Raw genomic sequence first — 23,403 nt, forward strand, 5'->3', positions numbered from 1 at the left:
TTCTTTGTCAGTTTTGATTGCTCACCGACCAGAACTCATGACCTTGCGGGTGGTCTCATTTCCAGGATTCGGTTGGGATATTAAAATTTTAAAACTTGATGATAATACGATACATAGTCTTTTAACTGATAAAAAAAAATTTCAAAAAACCGCTGAACATCCTCATTTGAGAATATCGATGGTGGTGTATAAATGTGATGTTTTACCTCTGGTCCCACTTGACCGTGAGCCTCTTGCGGCGCTGCCGTCGCTGTAAGCGCATCCGAGGCCTTTGGGCCATCCGGGCAGCGTGAGGGGGCTCCGGCTCTGAGCTGCCGAATAGTTGCAGGAACGTATCAAATTCCAGCGCCTGCATCTATAATCACAAACATAAAAAAGAAATTCATAGCGTTCAAAGAACCTGACAATGTTTTAAAATGAAACAAATATTAAAGACCAATGAAATAGGAAATGAGTGGGGCTTTTGTTTGGGAGCGAGGTATGGAATTGGAAAAACAAGGGTAGGTACAAGAAAGTAGGTTGACTGCTCCGCCAAAAACCTCTCGAATGTGTGGTAAAACCATACACGATGGGTGCAATGTCAAGATCCGTACACTGTTAGGCGTAAATAAGCATCATAGACAAAATTAAGAAAGGAGTGTCGCGTTTGTTTGGACATGCAGAGCAAATAGATAGCGAAAGAAAGACTAAAAAGATTTACGACGCGAATGTTAATGGATGCAGAAAACGATGAAGACCGAGAAAGATATGTCATGACCAAATTCAACAAATACTCGAAGATCTACATGTCGAAAGTCGGAATAATAGTCGTGCGTGCACGAGAGACATGTGACGTTCTATCCTCTTTGACCTATCCTCACGGGGAAATGGGGTGACGGTTTGTTTGTTTGTTGTCAAGCGTTTGAATGTTGACTTTTCGTTTTAGGGTTTATAAATATATTGTATTTTAACATAATATACTAGAATACTATAGATATTGTATACTATTTTTACAATAATAACAATGGATTAATTACAATGATTGTAGTAACAACTACAGAAACCCACTGGTTTTTTATTTTAGTTTTTTTATTTCAAGTAAAGAACAGCAATTACAACAAAAATACAACGTTTGGAAAAAATAAATGAAATTATAGACTAATATACGTAGATTTTTATATGTTACTGATAACTATAAATATGGTTAGTGGAATCTATACACGTGCAACTAAAAAATGAATTAAGAAAACCCCAATCTTTTTATTCTTATACCCGAATGCAGAGACAAAACTTAAGGTGAGGAAAGTACATTCTAATCTCAAATGCAGAGAATAACCCGAAGGTAAAGACAATAAAATGTACTTTCCTTACCTTAAGGTTTGTCTCTGCATACGGGTATGACTCAACGATTTTTACTTATCTACTTTTAATGATTTTTTTGTCTCACTAAAGGTTTTTAAATTCCCTGACACATGCATAAAATTTCAAATCTTTACTTTTGTTAAGTCAAAGTGGTTATTAGTGAAAAAATACCGCTTTCTTCTTCAAATAATAAATTACCCGTTTCAATTTTTGTCATAATGTTAAAACAGAAAAATAAAATGTCTGCATTTAAACAATTTTCTACGCTCTTACCTGTAACATGTATTGCCCAATTTTAGCGGAAGTTTTAAATGTCTCCATCTCGCTGCTTTTGAATTCTTCCAGTAATGTGGCATTATTTAGTCCTAAAAACAAAAAGTCAACAAATATAGCCACAATCCGTTAACAACACCATCTTTTCCGGTATTATTGAATTTATTTCCTCAAGTTAATATTTTAAACGCGTCATCAACATGGGGAAAATATTTCAAGACTACGTACTCGTTTCCAGATTTAAATAACAACACATCTTTATCAATCATAATATACATTGTGATAGATACGATATATAAACACAAAGGTATACTGGTACATGATTTAAAATTTCCACTGGCAATCTCTTACCGTGTAACCAAAAAAATAAAAATACAATACATTGAAATAATATGAACCTAAAAAAAATAAATTAATTGTAATAAACAGAATTACATTACTTTTATTAAATACATTTACCTTTACTCAGTTACGTCCGTATAATCAGTAAAGTTAAATTTAATTATTAAAAACATTTTCACAGTCTTGTAAATACTTTGATACAGTTGTTTTTGTAAAATTGTTTTTGGTAAGATATTATATATTATTTTTATGGCCCCCTGAATATTTTTTTTTGCGGATGTAATGATGCAATTTTGAGTTTACTTTTGTTTCTGGTGTTGTGAAAGTGACTTTCATCCTGTTTACAATTTTTTTAGAGCTTAATTTTACGATAAGATAAATTTTCATAGCATAAAAGTCTATCGATGTTATTAAATTCTAATAAAAAAAATTCCTACGTGTTGGGAGGTAAACAACCTTTACTAACTATCCTAGGCATTAGTACAGTTACCCCAAAAAAAGAATACCATATAAATTAAATTTGCATAATAATAAGTGGACTTAACACAGTCATTCAAATTTATTACAACTGAAATAAACAAAAACAAAATCTATTTGTTCGTTTTTTTATGTTTTGATTTTTATAAACTAGATTCTCGACGAAGCCGTTTTTTATTAGATGCAAAGTAGAGGTGAGAACACCCTGCGTCAATATTGAAATGTCGTAACTTGACAAATGTATGTATTTATGTAATGGACTAATATTAGAGTACACTTTGCAGTCATTTGTCAATAAATATTGTAACTATTTAGGTGACGTCCTTACTGCATACCTACATCGATACCACCTCCTTCTATAGTTTTTTATTTTTATTATTTTTATAATTTTTTTATTTTTTATTTTTTTATACGCCTCCACTCGTTTGCGAGTGATTTTTTAGATATTGGCTATTGTTATTATTCTAGCCACCTGCGCATTTGACCATATTCATTACTGAAATAATAATTTGAGTATACCGATTTTTACAAACAATTCTTTCTGATAATTTTCAGAAAAAGGGTCTATAACAACAGATCTTTAATATATAATTCATTAAAATATAAATAAAAAATACCACTATGAATTCAGTCAATATTATTAGGTATTCAATTGAAATGTCGACTGGCCGAATTGTTCTAGTAATTACTAGTGCTAAAAACGGCCACGTGGAGTGCTATATGTCCTGCAATATGACGCATGAAAATAATTATGGTCTTATGTCAAAAGTACCATCTCAAAGAAAAATAGTCCTTACGAAACAATGTTTGAAATACTGTTTTCCAAATCTAGAATCTTTAAATAGTTGGTGTAATCTGCAAGTGTAATCTAGGAGAAAAAACCCGCACTGGGGTTAATACATTCAAAATATAGTATACTCATTTGTATGAAAAAATAAGCTGTAATAATCGGCTAGTTTCTTGGCTCACCGCAGGTGCTGGGCGCGCTTTATTAAAATTTATATTTATATTACAATAAAAATACAAACGGTGGAAATGATTTAAAACAAATGGTAATTATTTATTTGTCTTTCTGTAAATAAAGTTACAATAAAACATTATTATGGTTAGTCAAATAAAATGGTAAGCTGCGCATAATCGCTTCTATACACGGTCCGCCCCTCCTGTACGCGTTATTGGAATCATCAAATCGTTCCTTGCTGTATTTCTGGTTGAGTGCGCACGGCTTACAATCACACGAGTACTCCTATTTTTGTGTATGTCGAGTTTGGCTTTTTTATGTAGATTTGTCTCAAGTCAAGTATGATTGTACAGTCTCGCAATAACCAAGGGATCAAGGATAGTCTTTGCAGCTCTTCCTAAACAAATACAACGGTAGGCCAAAACAGAGTTGCACAAACCATAGTATATCATTAGGTACAATGGACAGTATATTACGCAATGTTTTAAAAATATCGATAAATTTCCTAACTCTACCGAGTAAACTATTAATATGGTTTTTCCAGTTAAGGTGTGCATCAATAAAAATGCCCAAATATTTTATTTCTTGTACACATTCCAGATAGTAGCATTAACAGCTGGTGAGTGTGTTAAAATTTGTGTCATTAGTTTTTACTATTAATTCTGTTCTTGGTTGGCCTTTTACATTTGGACTGAAGATAATGTATTTGGTTCTCTTTAATTTTGGCGTCACAAAATTTTTTTTGAGCAAGATGCTTTGGGTGCAAATCAAAAAAATATCGGTAAAAATTCATTTTTTCCACAACAAACTGATTTCGAGATTTGATTTTTATTATAAATTGATTTCGAGACTTCATGGATGCTAACTAAATGGTTAAACCATTTTAGTATTAGGTGGAATTTTTTTAGACTAAATTTACTCTAAAACAGGTTCAAGCCACAAAACATAAATCCCATAGTGTATTTTTAGAAATTGGGAAGAACGTTGAAAACCTATTAAATCTATCCAAACTATCCATGCATAATATGAAAAACATGTTTTCAGTTATAATTTAACGGTTAAAAACGAGCACATACAAAACGGCCCGCAGTTGGTTTCACGTCATTTTGACGTCACACGGCATGCCCGCCGAGTGCGCTTGTCACAAAAAGCTGCGGTAACGTTATACGTGCTGTTTGTCCTACAGGGCGAAACGCTTCGTTTTTATGTAATTGAAAATATGCGCATTTCAAACCATTGCAGATTTTTTCCGACGTCGCACAGTGTTTCGTTTCAAACGAGCTAGATTCTAAAAATTCTAAAAGGTCCCGATACCAACTCGTGCGATGTAATTCATCCTGCCATGATGATTGTGTTAAGTGTGTTCTTTTTTAAAATCAAACGTTAGTTTACCAAAATTAATATATTAAATTGACAAGAAATTGAAATCTATTCATAACACTATTATACAGTATCATGCACCCCTACAAACTTATATTGCTTCGATAAACTCTTCCATGTGAAGGAAGTCGTGTACATAGTGCCGAAAAATTACAAATAATAATATGATCCAATAAAATGAGATCAAATGTTAAATGAATTAAATTAAGCGTTAGTTGTTTTATGTAAAATATTTTTTTATAAAAACATATAACGTTGATGTTTTTGAAAAAACTCGAGAGAAGTTTTTTAATTTTTTTTACTGATTATAAAATTACACAATTTATATTTCATTTTTATAGGAGCAAGAAACACAATTTGAATTAATTGTGAAAAAGTTTGTAGTTAATTCTTTCTTAAGAAACCTACATTCTTTCGGAACAAAAATAATCGCGACAGTTAGAGAATAAAAACAAATTATAATCACAAAAAATAAACTTTTCCATTTTATTTTTTTATTTTTTTATTTATTAGTTTATACATACATTGTTACAAAAATGGCACAAAAACACTCTGGCAAATTCTGTTTGTACTAGGAGTAGGCTCAGTATATGAAGGGTCGGCAAGCCAGAAATATTAGTTTGCCTAATGTTGCAATCGGTTTCTATATGGGCAAATGCCTGTTTTAAGAAACCGATTTGTTGCGGCAAATATGGTTTTCGAATATGTTTCCTATAAATAAAAATAATATTGAAGAAATAGAAAAACAGTTATCGCCCAAAAGAGAAGAAAAGAAAAAAAAATATTACAGTTTATATTAAATGTAAAAATACAATTAAATATATAAATATATAGCATACGTACTACATACATACATATACACATACATACTTATATACACACATATACATACATATACATATATATATACACATACATACACAATATATATGCACATGCGAAAATACAATAAATTTATATATGATTCAATGGGATAGCATGCATAACATGCATCCATTAATCAACGCTTCTATTAGATATCCAAATTAAGCATGACTCACGACAATTATGTTGAAATACTTCAATGACGTCATCGTTTAAGAATTCAAATTTCAATATGTGGTGTCTAGCTAGATAGAAACGAGACACTGATCATTGCACGGAAAAAATAGTAGTACAGGTATCATCGTGATTTTTCGCTTATTTACAAATATGCAGTATTTAAAAAAAAATTGAAAAAACCCTATTTGGAGAAATCCAGGAAACTTCGGACACCGCCTACAAGGAGTTAAGCGGATATGCAGGTAATGCTTTGGTAACTAATTTACTCTCCGAAAAAACTTATAAAAGGAAATGAAATATTTGCGGTTCCATTATCGTAGCATGGATCGTGCTTCCTTAATTTCTGCGCAACAAACTTGCAGACCGAAACAAAGTAATAAACTCGGAGTAAAGTGGTCAACCCTTCGATTGCAAAGCATGCGAGGAACAATTCTTTTAACGATGGGCGCGTACATGATTTATATGCGGGTATATGTTTACGGACTCGCTTCACACTGTAGTCGGTGAGTAACCGTATTGGTTCTGATATGTTCTGATATGCATTATGCAAGGAAATGAAATTATACGCTGTTGTTGGTAACGTCTTGTGTGGAGTGTTAGCGGAGACAAATGATTATACGTTGTTATAGAGCTAGAGGTTACCGGCACGAGTCAGATCGTATCGTTACGAATACGAATACGCATAACATAGAAATTAGTATTACTTAGTAAACAACGGAAGGAATGTTTCTAAGACACGCCCGCAATGGCGAAGAACTTACAAATCAAATAGGTATTCAGAAAACAGCCTCAAATGATAAAATGACTTAAAAAATAACCCTCTGGATTTCTATTATATATTTGGACCCCTGTATTTAGTAGCCTTACGTGTCATGTACAAGGCTTAGGTACTCGGAAAAAATCCTTTTTGTTGATCTTGGAAATGGGATGTTCGATCACTGATTTTGGTTTATTACCTTTATGAGTGCAATCACCATTGTTGCAAAGTTCAAGAACAATGGCGCTTGATAACTAGTTTTAACTACAGTGTGGATATCTGTTAAGGATATTCCATCTTTCCTACATTCTGCTTCAAGATTATGGCGTTACAAACTGAAAAATGGGCACTGAAATAACAGATGTTCGATACTCTGTGAAGAAATATCATCGCATGGACAATAGTCATCATTCCTTAATTTAAACCTATATAGATAACTTCTCATAGCTCCGTGTCCGTTAAAAATTTGGGTCGTGTCGAAAGTACTTTGGTGATGATGACGGAAGTTTGCTGCATCAGCCAGCGTTGGAAAAAACATTTTAGTGATTTTACCTGTAGAAGAAGCGCGGTAATGATCCTCCCAACGCTGCTGCGTATTTTGTTTTATACAGCGTTTAGCAAAACCAAGGGGAAATTCTGAGAAGAAAGGTGCCGTTCTATTATATATTATCTGTATTAAATAAAAAGTATTTTTAATAATAAATTATTACAGCTATAGTAAAATATAGACTTGTTTTTAGTGACGGGCCAAAGTTTCGGTTTCGAATTCAGCCGGTTTTAGACGATAAAACGAGTTTCAGCTGCAGTTTCAGTTTCGGACGAAAATTGACCGATACTTCGGCTCAGCTGAAACTTGCGATCGAGATGTAGCATGATGATATTAGCATCCGCACGCGGACAGGAGTTTTCAATTTTCCCCACTGCCGATTTTTAATATTTTTTTACTAACAGACTTTTGTGATGTTTTATTTTCTAATTTTTATGGAAGTATAAAAAAATTTACATTACTTCACTATTCCTACCTATATATGAAAAAAATGCACAATTAGAGAAATTAGATTGTAGTCCATTAAATTAATTAGTTATCGTATAGCCATTGTCTAACATAAAAACTAAAAACTAGACTGATATTGTAATTTGTTGACTAAACTGACTGGTTTTAATATCTTTCACACTGATATTTTTGTAATTCTATTATATTTAATAAGTCAAAGTTCCCATTGCGCACATTGAAGAACTGTTCCATATGAGTTATATAAATAACACAACGAACCAAAAAGCGCTTAAAACAAACCAATTTACCCATTGAATTTATGCCTTTTATTTCGTTGTTTATTTTAATTGACACTTATTTTACTAAAAAACCACGCCAAATTTTCGGCTTTTTGAAAGTGACTTTCAACTTATTTAATTAAGTTTCGGTTTCGGCTGAAAATCCTGTTTGGGTCAGTCACAGCTTATTTTCTTATCTTCGTCATTTTTAAATAAATCCTAATATCTGTGTTACAGAAAACGAATAACACATCTCCTGAAATTATAATGTCCAACTGTCCGGCTGGTTTTGGGCGGTCATCTAGGCGGATGTTGTCCAGAAGGGATTTCATTGGCTGCAGCATACACCAGTCTGTCACTGCTCAACCCCCCTGGTACCATTAGTATCTTATCTAACAGTGTCAGCCAGCGCTTCCACAGAATACGTCATGATGGGTCTTACACATGTCTTGTATGTTCTGATCTTGCTAGTGATACGCATACGCATGTGCTTACTTTTCCAAATCACCATGCTCAGACACAGTTTATGCTTTGTTGACCTGTTCTCAAACTTCAGTGTACAAATCGCTATGACGGAATATTTTTACTACCAGGGGTGCTATTCTGAAACCGCTCTTGCCGCGAGAGCGTTTGGAATACCACCCCAGGTATCTGAAACTCATGACTTGTTCCACTGGCTTGTTGTCAATAATCAGTTTACACCTTATAGGTAGTCTGGATATTGTAAAACTTTTTGTTCTGCTGACTGATATTGATATGTTGAGCCTTTGTGATACAAGGTGGAACATATACAGTTTTTTTCAGCTCAGATTCAGCATTTTTAGCTACGTCATAAACAAAGCATATTATATCAGACATTATCTCTTTTAACCAATGGTGTAAAGTCAATAAATTAGAATTAAATATTAAAAAATGCAAAATTATATCATTTCATAGAACAAAACAACCGATTCCATTCGATTACCTATTAGAAAACTCCAAAATTGATGTAGTTAAGTCCATCAGAGATTTAGGAGTTGTTTTAGACTATAAACTGACATACAACGAGCATATAGATAATACAGTAAATAAATCACTGAAATTAATTGGCTTTATTAACAGAATATCCTCTGAATTTACTAATGTCCGTACAATCAAAACTCTTTATTGCTCAACTGTTCGCCTTCTTCTAGAATATGCCTCCGTGGTCTGGTCTCCATTCTATGTCAATCGCATAAATCACATTGAATCAGTCCAACACCGCTTTCTTCGAAAAGCGTGGATGCTTGGACTAGAGAGAAGTAATTATTATTATGCTGAAATAGAGTCAATGTTAAATATTTCTAATCTACAAAAACGTAGAACTAATATTGACTCCATATACGAGTATATGTTCGGCATACTAAATGGTATAATCGATGTTCCATCATTACTGGGACAAGTAAAATTCAATATTCCGACTCGTAGATTGAGAAACAATGAAGTTCTGGTCATCGATCAGCATAGAACAAACGATGGCCTTAATTCTCCAATGACCCCGTCTTTGTCGTATTGTTTACTCAAGACAAGATCTGGACTTTTTTGGTTAAAGTTTACAACGATTTAAACGATCACTAAATAAATAGTCCAGATCTTGTCCCGATGTCCCTTATGTTTGTCAATGCTTTTTTTTTATTTTTATATTTTAAACTATTCTTTTATAGCAATATTTAAACCCTATAAATTGTATACATGGACAATGTCCGTTAATAAATAATTAAATTATATTAACGGTTTTTTTGTCCCTTTTGAAACCCAGTCAGTCGATACCTCTTCTATAATTTCATCCATTATACATAAGATCAAATAGAGAAGGGCTCAGACTATCATACTGTCTTATAAAATTACTAGCTGGAATTCCCTTGGATAATTCTTTAAACACTTTAATTTTATTACTCAATACTATTTTCTGTTTTACGTAATCCCTTTTCCGACATTTGAGTTTACAACTTCAAGATATTTTACAAAACTATTTATTGAAGCAGTCATTAATCACAATTTAAATATTTTTAACTTTCCAAAGAGTTAATAAAAAAGAAAAAAAGGGAAAGTATTTATAAAAACAGACCAACTAACTTATATATTGTTTAAAAATATATTAACTTTTTTAATCGGTTGTAATTTTGGATTCTGGCAGGGGATAAAGCTAAAAATGAGCATCTACATGATTGAAATACAATGTTCACTAATGGTTTTGTGAACGAAAAATTATGGCATAATTATTAATCGCTAGTATCGACTAATCATGGGTTTTTAAAGAAGTCCTGGCATGGAAATAAAACAACTTTTAAAATTTATAGCAAATAACAAAAACTAAATAAATAAGCTGCCGAAGGCTCGCGTCGTTTAAGGATTTAATGTTGATGTTTATATTCCAAGGATACACATCGTAATTATAGCGGTCAGAGTGGTTGTTTGACCCAAAAGGGTTCCATGAATAATAGAGTAGCGGTCACTGAATAATATAACATACTAACTTTTCTCTGGATTTCGATTTAGTACTGGACCAATAATTTTGATCGATTGGGATCATTATACATTGATAGAATCTCGTACAGCACTAGTGAAAAAAAAAAAAATTTTGTACAGCGCGTTCAAATGTTACTAAGCCCATATTCACGAGTTAGTGCTTGTCGGTGAACCAAGTAAACATACAAATTTGTTTGTGTTAGTAGGCATACTGTAATATTTATATGAAACCGTTCGGTTACGTACTTACAGACAAAGGTTTTTTAAAGATTTGAATGGAATCCATTTTATTTATTTAAAAGAAAATTGATTAAAAATACTTTTTGACAGTTTTTTAAGGTAAGTTTCCAAAGTCTGACTAGATCTTGTAAACCTCATATCACATGAGTCAGAAATTTATACAAGATTTGACCCAATTAATATTGCACCGTGTAATACAGAAATTGGGTGAAATCCGCGGTTCAATTCAGAAAAATTAAAACTTATCCTATACGAACTAAATCATGATTCCACGCCCGCGATACTAATAACTATTGACTTGAACTGTCAACACGTACTTTTTGTTGCTTGAGTCACTTTATTTATCCTATTACTTATTTGTTTTGCTTCACGCATGCCTTTCTTTTCTGGAAATAGTAAGTTTTATTAGGTTAACGATCCATGTAGTTTTAGGAACCTGATTTTGATAAAATAAAATGACTGAATATATCTGGAGTATCTAGAGCATTTTTGAATAATTCAACAATTCTGTGAAGTCTAACACGTCTTCCAATTAATAATATAAAATCTAAATTAATCTTATAGAATTAAAATCATCTTCATAAATATTAATAGCGGGTTCAACAGCATAAATAATATGGGGCAATTTTATTCAGAGTTCATCCTAACTCGTCACCGTTTTACACTAATTTTGTTGCTGAATAAATTACAATAATAAATACTGATTATTTTCGGTCTCACCTGATGAAGTGGAGTGATTTAAAGGTGTATAGTAGACAGACCAAGATACTGAAGAGGAACAGGGGGTGAGTGTGATGGAGAGAGGGATGTTTTCTCGTTCTGATATCAAAACAACCCTGTAAAATAAAATTTGTGTAAATATACTACATTTTATCGTTTTAAATTCAGTTCAGTGCCAAAAAAATGGCGTTTATTATTAGTAAAGCATAGTATTATTATGATCTGTTTGCAAAACAGTGAAGAAGGTAAATAATATACAAATAATCTAAATTAAAATATAACCAATCATATTAGACACTGTCCATTCTCACTAGGTATAGTTAATACATGTTCTGAGATAGACAGCATTTTCTTTTTTTATAAATGTAAAATACATTTTTTTAAAAGAAAATTAATACAAAATTGAACATTATTTAAAAATATGATATTCTTGAAAAAATGTGGAACTAAATAAAAACAAAACTGTCGAAGTATATGAAACTGAAAAAATATATGAAAATATATTAGTATATATAATGTTGAGTAAGTTTGTATTATTCATAAACTAAGCATTAACTTTGTGGTCAAACTTTTCAATAAATTTTATTAAATATTTGTGTGTAATCACTCACGACTTTTTTATGTCTACCAGTTTCGAGACGTAAGCGTCTTATCATCAGGACACTAACACGCAAATTCAACTATACACCTTCCGCATTTTTTTGAAAAAATATAAAACCACCCTGTTGCTATATTTTAATATTTTTACGAAACTACTTAATTATGTTTTAATGTAACGTAAGTTTTGATGAAGAGACTGGTTCGTCTCAAAACTGGTAGACAAAGAAAAGTCGGTAATTGGTGGTATACAAATATTTACTAAATATTAATGAGTAAGTTTGCATTAAGCAATGTAAGTGGATTTGACTGATATAAAATATGCTATCAATTAAAGTTAATTAAATGCTCTGTAAGATGTAAACGATTATTAAAAAAAATATAATTATGTATATTGTGTAAAGGTATTGAATAAATAATAATAAATAACAAGATAAATTGTATGATGCAAATGTGTTAAAATAAGTTTAAAATGATGAAGCCATGTTGTAGTCCAGTTGTAATGTGGACGACTTTGAAACAGAAATCTGAGGTTTGCTCCCCGTTCCACTACAAAAACTGGATTCCTATTTTCCATAGGAATTATTTGCGACGGCTTAAAATGGCTCAAAAATTTGAAATACTTGTGTTTTTTGTATAAAAATAAGAATAAAAAAATACTGCTATGCATAAACATTATAAATGAATAAAATATAAATACATAAATATTTTTTCATATGTCCATTAACAATATTTTGAGTTTGTCCAAATTTTTGTAGACAAGGACTGGATTCAGTTCCCTGGGGAGCTGTTTATATTAACATATTACAACAGAGATGAAGAACATTTAAGAGAAGATAATATGGAAGTCTAGTCATCTACAGGGCTTATGACCTGTCAATGGCTGGTTTAAGTGGCCACTTTACACACTGTGTAACATTCACCATTCTGCCTCTATTTGAACATCCATATTCCTTCAATTCTTTCATCTGTTGATGTTTGTGAAGTTAAAGAGCTGAAACCTTTATTTATGCGGGTGAGATTCATCCAATTGAATTATTTCACCTACATACTAGGCAACGCCTGAAAATATTATTTTTTCAATTTCTATGCTTCTTCGTGGACCAGAGTAATTTATCAACAATATTTTGAGTTTGTCCAAATTTGTCCAAAACATCAACAGATGAAAGAATTGAAGGAATATGGATGTTCAAATATAGGCAGAATGGTGAATGTTACACAGTGTGTAAAGTGGCCACTTAAACCAGCCATTGACAGGTCATAAGCCCTGTTGATGCCTAGACTTCCATATTACCTTCTCTTAAATGTTCTTCATCTCTGTTGTAATATGTTAATATGTCCATTAGTTTAAATCAAGTGTATTTACGGAATGAGATTATTTATTATGTGCTTTCTCAGATCTTCCAGTCTATATTTGTGTTACTAAATTTAGATTTTGTTCTGAAAGGGAAAAGTTTTCCAGAGAGCAAATATCACCTGTATTAAATTTCCCTTTCAGGACACACGATAGATCTGTGAGGCAATATTACCAAAACAGATATTTTATACTATAAATAGACGGAATAAATCACCATGTTATTCCGCAATGGAAAATTTATTCCTATCGAGAAAGCTAGTAAGATTCTTTTCAAAATATTTTATTATTATTCAAATAGAATATGTTCAGATATTAAACTAAGTTCGCCTTTATGGCGTGGTTATTATAAATTGCTTATTAAAATGTACTATCACAAAATTTTCTCTGCGTCCAGACGGGTTAAGTATTCAGTTCTAAATGTGAAATTGAATGTAAACTCCGGATAAGTGTTTTTGACTCGATGGCTACTCTCAGATAATCCCAAAAAGGAAAATCGAGTGCGGATAAGTCGGCCTCGTATGCTTAAGGTCCCGGGTTTCAATTCCTGGCAGGGTCAAGGGGAAACGTTTGTTTTGAAGGTGGTATAACCCTGCAATATTTCATTATCCTTGTACAGGTACGTAAGTAAGACATATCACATTACCGTTATTAGAGGGATAATTAAGTTACGCTGCATTTGGTGTTGCGATGTAGTGCCCTATGCATTATCGGGTGCAGATAAGGGGATGATGATGTGGCACCTAATAAACAAGGTAGACAGTTCGGGGTTCACACAAATCTCAACGTGTCATACACCTGTATATATATGTAGGTATTCGTTTCTATTTAAATTTGTGTTAATATCGTATATGTATGAGTGTGTGATAATTTCACTTGAAATAATAAAAAAATAATGCCACACACATAGACCTTAAAGTCTTTGAGGGCTTTTTTTCCTAAAAATTCCAAATTGTGCTGACAAACTGTAATTTATTTTTATAATATTTAATTATCTGTATGAAAACATTGTTGTATTTTTACGAAAGTTGTAATATTGGGTGTTAACACATGGTATGCCTGTTTTTTCAAATAAAAAAATGAGCATCAATAGTAAAAGAAAATGGTAAGGGTTATACGTCATTCGAAAGAAATTTTTCTCGATTGAACGCGAACAAAAGGTGTCGATAATGCTCACTTTCGTCAACTTGACGTTCCCTTTTGAAGGCTTGTAATCAAATAAAATAATAAACGTAACGCAAACTCGATATAAGTATAATTAATACTGTGCATCCCCAAGATATTATTATTATAATCTACTAACTATGTACGGTCTCTTTCATTCGGTAAATGTCCCCACTCGCGAAGTAGAAACTTTGTCTACCTGCGTTTATCACGTTTTTGCTAAATCTAAGAATAGTCTTTGAACTTTAGTGTACCAATGCGATATAACTAATCACTATGCAAATATTACACTTCTATCACTCAGTAAACTCATATACGTTTCTTCTAAATCCTCTTTTAAGGAAACAATTGTTAATAAAGCTCTGTGTAATCTAGTATTAAAAAATAAATGGATTTCCACACTAGAAAATAGTAGCGCAGATGGATTTAAGTAAGTGATTTGATGGCAGAACTACATCACCTCACCGCCAATAAGATTTATGGCTGTCGTTAAATCTAAATAACGAGTCAAAATTGAATTAGTTGGATGAATCTTAAATTTTTATTACAACCGTTGAATAGAAAAAGTATATGGGACTTTCAAGGAGAGAAAATTGAAAATAACAGATGCAAAATCAGTATTAGAACCAATATCAGATGAAAGACACGCTGCAATTAATTTCAAAGAACATATAACAACAGAGATGAAGAACGTAAGTACGTTAGAGAAGATAATATGGATTTATAAAAGAGTTTTTTTTCTAGAGATAAAGCAGATAAAAATAAAGACACTTTTTATAGAGATAATTCTATAGATGACTTTTTTCTGAGCTGCTGAATTCATGTGTATTAAATTAAATAGGTTTTCAATTAATGTTAAATTCACTTTTACATAGAATCACAAGAAAACAGAACAAAACGTCTACATTAAATAAAATAATAACCCCTTATAACATACTTACAAAAACAAACTTATTAAGGCATTTGCATTTATGAATGGGTTTTTGAGAGCAATGACTCATGTTTTTCTTGCAATTCGTAAGACAGTAAGCCTAATTTTAAAAGTTTTAAATATTTATTTATTTATTTTATTTAATGCACAAAATAGACAATTTTACATAGACACAATTATTCGTTTTTTATGTCCCAACTTGATAGAAAATTCCGTGTTAAGTCGGGACTCTTCGATATATAAATCAAAAATATTTATTTACATATTAAAACATATGCAAAATAATCAAAACAATATACAAAATAATAATAGAAAAATGTAAATAACAAAAATTTATGCATGTCGAAAAATGGAATGTAGAAAAGTTATATAATAATTTACATTCTATAAAATATATTATTCTATAAAATACATTCATTATTACATTTTATAAAAATCATTCAGGCGAAAAAAATAGCGTTTATATCTTGAAAATCGAAAAAATGCAACTCGCCAGTTTTTGCCGTGTACAGTGCCCTTTAAATGTTGCTTACTAGTTTAAATCAATTTCATTATCATTAAAACTGGATAGTATTATGCAAAAATGTGTTAAGCCACACCAACCTCATACTGTAGTAATAAATGTTAAATATTTTATTTATTTAACTTTTTGTACATAAATTTATTTGTACATTGGCGGACTTATTGCCAAATGGCAATTTCTTCTAACCAACCAATAAAATAAAAGTTTTATTTTCATAATTCAAGTTGCAGAACATATTCCATAGAAAAAAATATTAAAAAGGTAAAGATATATAAAAATAGAAATAAACGTATTTGTTTATATATAACCTTAAATCGAACATCAAAAACAATATGGAAATGTCAGGCGCATTTTTTAAAAATATGATTGATTATTTAGCTCGGTTGTTAAGTTGAATATATAAAAAAGACTTACTAGAACAAAAAAGGTGATAAAATTTTAATATTCATCATTTTTTAATATAAAAAAAAACTAAAAAAACAGAACACTTTAAAAACCTTTGTAATAAAAATAACGTTTTTTTTTCAAACAATGTTTCTTCTCTAAAAAAATAAAATATGTGATTAAGTAAATATTTTTTTTATTTTATGTAAAATTATTAATACTGCAAAATTACCACTGGAAAATTTTGAGTAAAAAAATTTAAATAAAAGCCTTATGTTCTAAAGCAGACGTTAAAAATACCTTATGATTAACTTTCAACATGAAATTTTCATAATAAATTTATAATAAACCAAACTTGTTGGCAATTCTGTCAAAGAAATCGTCCTTGGCGGGGTTAACAAATTTTTGCAATATGTTGGCCACACATTGATTCTAATTTGCACAAATAAGTCTTAACGTATGCTTACAGATTAAAGCAGTGTTACATTGTTTTTAGTCCAGTAGCATGGTTTTCGTTTACACATAGAGGTATTAAAGATAATTGATATGTTTTAACCCATTAAACTATTTTTTCAAAAGTAAGAATATCACATTTGGATCATAATTCTTACACTTACTAATTTTTTTTTCGATTTTATGTCTCGAATCTTTTTTGCTTATTCCATCCAAATATCTGGTGTAAATTGAAGTAAGTAAGCGTTATTATATTTCCCTGAACTGTAATACGGCAACTAAATGAAGTCCCATAAATTACGCGACAGATGTTCAGTTTTAAAATAAATAATTGCACAATTTCGAGAGGGTAAATTCACTTGACTTTGACGAAGTGCACTAAACGTGAATCAAGTAAAAAATGACTGCTTCATAGAAACGTTTTATCTCATAAATTAAGCTCGCCAGAAATACGCAGTACGAAAAATAGCGAGAAAGAAGTACATATGTCCAAATGGCAACTTTACACATCGTGCATCATATTGCTTCTAAATTTGTACGGTTTTTTGTGCTGCAAACACGAAACGGTAAAATTACCGCGGTTCACCATTTTCGAACAAAGGCAATTATTTATGGCTTGAGCAATATTGGAAGTGACGGACACTCGTGTGCAGTTCAATTCTATGTAGAGAAGAGTACGTACAAGGTACCAACAACATATATTTTTGCACGCTTTTTACTACTGGCATTAAAATAAATAATTTCGTTGAGAATTTGAGATGCCATGTTCGGGAGAATCAATCTCAGGGTTAGTGAAAATTCTATCAAATTCGAAAGTAAGATCATAGTCCACGTTTTTGATCTGAGGCATTTTTGAGGCTAATTACGCAGCTGCAAACACCAAGATAATTAATGAATTCAACAATGCATTCAGTATGTCCAAATGTTCATGGGAAGGCTGGATTTCCTCCCTAGGGAATTATTGAGATCTATTTTTTTTATTTATGGCCCGCTATTGGCTGGTTTGAACTAATATATATATGTTTGGATAATTTATATAGCGCTTTTTTTGTGAAAATCACCTCAAAAGCGCAGTACAATAAATAAATATCCCAGCACGTCTTGCAGCTACAGAGCGCATGGACGGTTGGGATTCTAGTTCCTCGTCTTCAATTACGATATATGATAATTATGATATATAGGAGCTAGATAACAGCACGTCTTGCAGCTACAGAGCGCATGGACAGTAAGAAATCTGGCCCCTATTTACATATTTTTTTATTTAACAGTGAAGTTTAAAGTTTAAGTGATATTTTAAAAACGAAATAAAAAGCTAATTTATAATAATAGAAGTAAGATAACAACAAGTCTTGCAGCTACTGAGCGCATGGATGGTTGAAATTCTAGACCCCATTTACTAAATTTAGATATTTGATAGTTGATAACATTTACAAAATATGGTAAATATAAAATGATAGCTAACATTACAAAAAGTCTTGTAGCTTCAAAACGCAATGACAAGTGGATTTCCATCAACATAAGAATGATTTTAAAAAGTTAACAATAAAAAAAAAAAAAAAAAACACAATAATACATCGAGCAAAGAACTAGTAAGTAAGGCAATTAAGCAAACATGTAACAGCACAAAAAGTAAACGATAAAAAAGTAAATAAAGATAGCATTCCTTAACTTATAATTAAGGTTTTATTTAACTAACCGGTATTAAGAAGAAGTACAAAATTAAAAAAATGTTTTCAGGCGTTGTCTAGTAGGTGAAACAATTCAGCCAGATGAATCTCACATTTATAAATGTTACAGTTCTTTTGCTTCACAAAAGTCAACGGATGGAAGAGTAGAGAGGAATCGTGTATGAGTAAACATAGCCAGAACGGTGAATGGTTCACAGTGTGTAAAGTGGTCACTTAAACCAGTCAATGACCTGGAAATACCTAGACAAACATATTCCCTTCGCAAAAATGTTATTCACCTCTGTTGCAATACATTTACATCAAAATAAGGAATTACTCGACAAATTAAATCGTCGTAGTGTGTATTTGATAATAATTTAAAATCATATTTTATGAATAAAATGATTTCGGTTGAGCACTTTTAATGAAGGGGTATTTAAAAATAGACATTTATTTAAATTTAATTTAATACGAAATTTTGAAATTAAAAAAAATAAAAGATTCCAAGTTAAGTCAATATTCTTCAATTGTAGTGCCCCGTGCATCATTTATGTTCAAGAAATAAGAAAAGGAAGATTCATAAACGGAAAAGTATTTATTTATATTTATAATGGGCTATTAATTTTAATTTTTTTGCGGTTATTGAACTTGTATAGAATATCAAATATCACAAAAATTAATAACGAAGATAAATAATGAATACGCCTTTTGATGAATCAATGAATACAAAAATGACGTTCTTTTTAAGTTAGTAATTTTCTTCTTTTGGTTTCCCTGAATTTGTCGTGTCAGGGGGTTAATTTATGTTCTGATGGGAGGTCCCATGTCGGGCCAATGATGAATGTCTAAACATTCCCAAATCCAGGACGAGCTAACTACATTTCTGTTCAGATCTTTCAGATGATCCAGACGACTGCAGACTGTGTTACTGAAGATACACGTACTTGTTAAAAATACCGCGGATTAACGAAACATGCTTCAAATAATATGCATGTACTCGTATTTAGCACGATGCGTTTATTTATTTATTAGTTTATACATACATTGTTACAAAAATGGCACAAAAAACGCTCTGGCAAATTTAAAACTCTTTTCTGGTGATTTACTCAATATCATACTTGATTTGGGAAGGGTTGGGGTAGGTAGGAAGAAATTGCTTCAAGGCAATATGCCCGCCCTTTTGCACATGCATGAAAAATGTATTAATTGTTCATTTATTTATTTGTTTATACATACATTGTTACAAAAATGGCACAAAAAACACTCTGGCAAATTCTGCTTGTACTAGGCGTAGGCTCATTGTATGAAAGGTCGGCAAGCCAGAAATATTAGTATGCCGAATGTTGCAATCGGTTCCTATATGGGCAAATGCCTGTTCTAAGAAACCGATTTGTTGCGGCCAATATGGTTTTCGAATATGTTTCCTATAAATAAAAATAACATTGAAGAAATAGAAAAACAGTTACAGCCCAAAAGAGAAGAATAGAGAAAAAAAAGTACAGTTTACTTTAAATGTAAAAATAAAACTAAATATACAAATATATAGCATACATACTTCATACATACATATACACATACATACATATATACACATATATACATACAAATACATATATATACACACAAACATACATAATATATACGCACATGCAAAAATACAATAATTTTATAAATGATTTAATGGGATAGCATAATATTTAGATTGCTATCCTCAATAAATTCTCAGATTCCTTACTTCCAATGTCTGTCAACCAAATTGTTTTTTTTTTTTCAGTACTAATGGTTTATCAGATTTCCAAAAACATGGTATCAGGTTGTATAGTTTATAGTATTGTATAGTTGTCAAATACTAAGCAAATTTTGTGATATTCTAAACTGTAGATGCGTTACCCGTGTGAAATATTGGTAAGTCAAAACTAACTGTTAGGTTTAGGCCGAAACTGTTTTAGTTTCGGCCTAAACCGAATCTTATTTAAATAAGTAAAAACGCACTTTAAAATGCCTAAATTTATGCGTTTTTATTGTTTAGTCTTACGATTTCATTAAAATAAGTGTAAAATAAAATACACAATAAATGAGTAGATTTGTTTATTTTTATCGCTTTTTGGTTCGTTATTATGTTGTACATATAACTTATACGTAACATAATAAATGTTATTAAATATTTGTATATAACCACTTACCGACTTTTCTATGTCTACCGGTTTCAAGACGTACCCGTTTCTTCGTCAGGACATCAATTAAACCAGCATGCAAAACCCACTATACACCTTCACCATAGTTGTTGCACAAAAAATATAAAACCAACACGACATGCATTTCAATAAGCACGTCACAAATTTTTTAAAATTTATTTTACACTAAATGGACTAATCATCTAGAAATAATTATTAATAAACTGAGATATTTAACCTATGTGTTCAAACGGTTAAGTATTTACGCCAAGCTAAATACTATTAAAATGGTATATTATGCACCTGTACAGTCATCGCTTTCTTATGGAATAATTTGATGGGAGAGCTTTTAACAACCATATTACCATTAGAAACTGTTCAAAAATTTATCTTAAAAATAAAGCTTCACAAAAATCGCACTTTTCCCTCTTTCCAATTGTTCCAAAAAGCTAAACTTTTGGAAATAAGACAAATATTTTGTTTTCAATGTTTAAAATGTATATTTAAGAATCGAAATTTATTTTCAAGTAATTGAAATAGATTAAGTCTAAGAAGGAATCTTGTGCAAGAAATACCACAATGTAAAACGAAGCTAGCACAGTTTTTAATTATTTTTTTACTTATTATTTAATATTTCGTTAATCTCAAGCTTTCAAAATATCCTTTTAAAAAAACACGCACTATTCCGGATCCTATAGATAACATTTTTTTTTCTATGATATATTTTGACGCTGTATATTAAAAAAAATAATATTTTTATGTATTTTTTTTTTAAATTACTTTAAAATAAAAAAGTACCTTGTTTTGTTTTACAGAATATGTTTTATTCTCTTTCGTATATTAAACAAAAATATTTAACCTGTCTATTTATTATAGGAGCAAACAATTCATAAACATTTCTTGTATACCCACGAACAGGCCATGCCGTTGTAGGATTTTATGTTGACTATTCTAACTGTTAATATGTATTTCATTGCTATTTTATTATTCTTTTTTTTAATACTCTGTTTCACCTCTTATGTTTGTTGTAAAAAAATCCAAAAATTATAATAAATAAATAAATCAAACTTTGCTCAATTTTTAAAAATGAGAGCCATTTTTAAAACCAACAAGAATATACGGCTAAGCGTTTATGCTAAAATAATAGACTTTCCCACAAACTTTTATGGCAGCATTACGAAAAGAAGGACTGAGAAACCTCCAGTTAATCACCGGAAGCGGGAACTATAAATAATAGTAAATTATGCCGGGAAGAGGCTTACTTTATCTATTGCATGTACGAGTATGTAGGTGTACATTTACAACAGAATTAAGCTCCGTTCCTCGTATTATCGATTCGCTTCGCCAAAATAATTTTGAACTAACATGAAGATTAATATGATACCGGTTTCAACATTTTTTCAAGCACCCATTTAATATAATAATATGTAACTACATACACATTTCCCTAGGCGATGGGTCGCCCATCAAATAATTGAAAAGTGTTCAGACAAATGTTTCCAATTCTTGGCAAACGAAATATTGTGCTAAATTTCTTGCAACAGACATGAAAAACATTTTTGAGAAGGGAAGATGAATTTTAATTGTAATGACAGGTCGTATTTATTTATATGTACAGTTTATATATATATATATAAGAGCGGGCATATTACGTTAAGATAATTTCTTCCCACTTCCTCAAACCGTTTAATTTGAGAAAACAAGTAGTATATATTGTAAGTATTTAAATTTATTTCAACAGAGAGGGAAAATATTTTTGAGAAGGGAATATGGAAGTCTAGGCATTTACAGGGCTTATGACATGTCATTGGCTAGTTTAAGTGGCCACTTTACACACTGTGTAACATTCACCAGTCTGCCCATGTTTGAACATCCACATTTCCTCAACTCTTCAATTTGTTGACATTTGTGAAGTATAAGAGCTAAAACCTTCATCATGTGGGTGAGATTCATCCGGCTGAACCAAATCACCTACTAGGCAACGCTCGAAAACAAGTTTCCAATTTTTATACTTCTTTAAGCATTTGGACATACTCAAAGATTGTTGTGTTGTTAGTTAGAATAATTTTGTTGTCAAAATATGTTTTTTTTTTTAAAGAAATCGAAATTAATCTAATATCTACATTACACCATAAAGAAAGAAGGCGGAAGGCGGGAAAGAAGGAGAGAGGCCAAAGGGAAAACTCAAATATTGAGCTAGTGACATTTTAATCGTGGTTTAAATGTAAATAAAGAAGGGGCGTCTCTGACATTAGGGAGTAGATTATTCGACATTCAAGTAGCAACCACTGTAAATGGGAGGCAAAAAATATAGAGCAGTGAATGGGTATTCAAAGGGTTCACCCAAATTGTCCACACTCGAGGCAATGTTGATTAAACTAACTGGTATAAAAAGTGTAAAAAAATATTTTCAGGCGTTGCCTAGTAACAGTTCAGCCTAGTAACGGTTCAGCCTAATGAATTTCTCCCACATGATAAAGGTTTCAGTTTTTTACTTCCTACATTCAACAGATGGAAGAGTTAAGGAAATGTGGATGTTCAAACGCAGATAGAATGGTGAATGTTACACAATGTGTAAAGTGGCCAGTAAACCAGTCAATGACAGGTCATAAGCCCTGTAAATGCCTAGACTTCCATATTCACTTCTCAAAAGTGTTTTCCCTTTTTGTTGAAAAAAATGTTATCTTACTATAATTATATCAGTTGTTATATTATGTTACAAACGTCCATGAAACGAAGAGGATAGAAAACCATTTTTTTAGTTGTCGCTTAAAAAAATAGTTTTTACAGAAAATACATTATTTGGGCTTAACAATTAATTTAATTATTTATTTATTTTTTTTTCATTTTTTTTTTCATTTTTTT

The 23,403-nt window shown here is 31.1% G+C and overlaps 1 protein-coding gene across 1 annotated transcript in view; it reads right to left on the minus strand.

Annotated features, from left to right (window-relative positions):
* Positions 1-206: 206 nt before the first annotated feature.
* Positions 207-23,403, minus strand: part of LOC148281669 (protein NDNF-like) — a gene marked incomplete at its 3' end in the record, with an annotated part of 49,808 nt that continues 26,611 nt past the window's right edge. Inside the window, exons 3-5 of the mRNA XM_088226334.1 lie at positions 11,292-11,407; positions 1,615-1,706; positions 207-355 (exon numbers count right to left, since the gene is read on the minus strand). Coding sequence (XP_088082460.1) covers positions 207-355; positions 1,615-1,706; positions 11,292-11,407 — 357 coding nt within the window. The remainder of the gene's footprint in view (positions 356-1,614; positions 1,707-11,291; positions 11,408-23,403) is intronic.

Source organism: Micrasema longulum, unplaced genomic scaffold (assembly GCF_059751315.1).
Source record: "Micrasema longulum isolate JH-2025_06_02 unplaced genomic scaffold, ASM5975131v1 h1tg000422l, whole genome shotgun sequence".
Lineage (NCBI taxonomy): Eukaryota > Metazoa > Arthropoda > Insecta > Trichoptera > Brachycentridae > Micrasema > Micrasema longulum.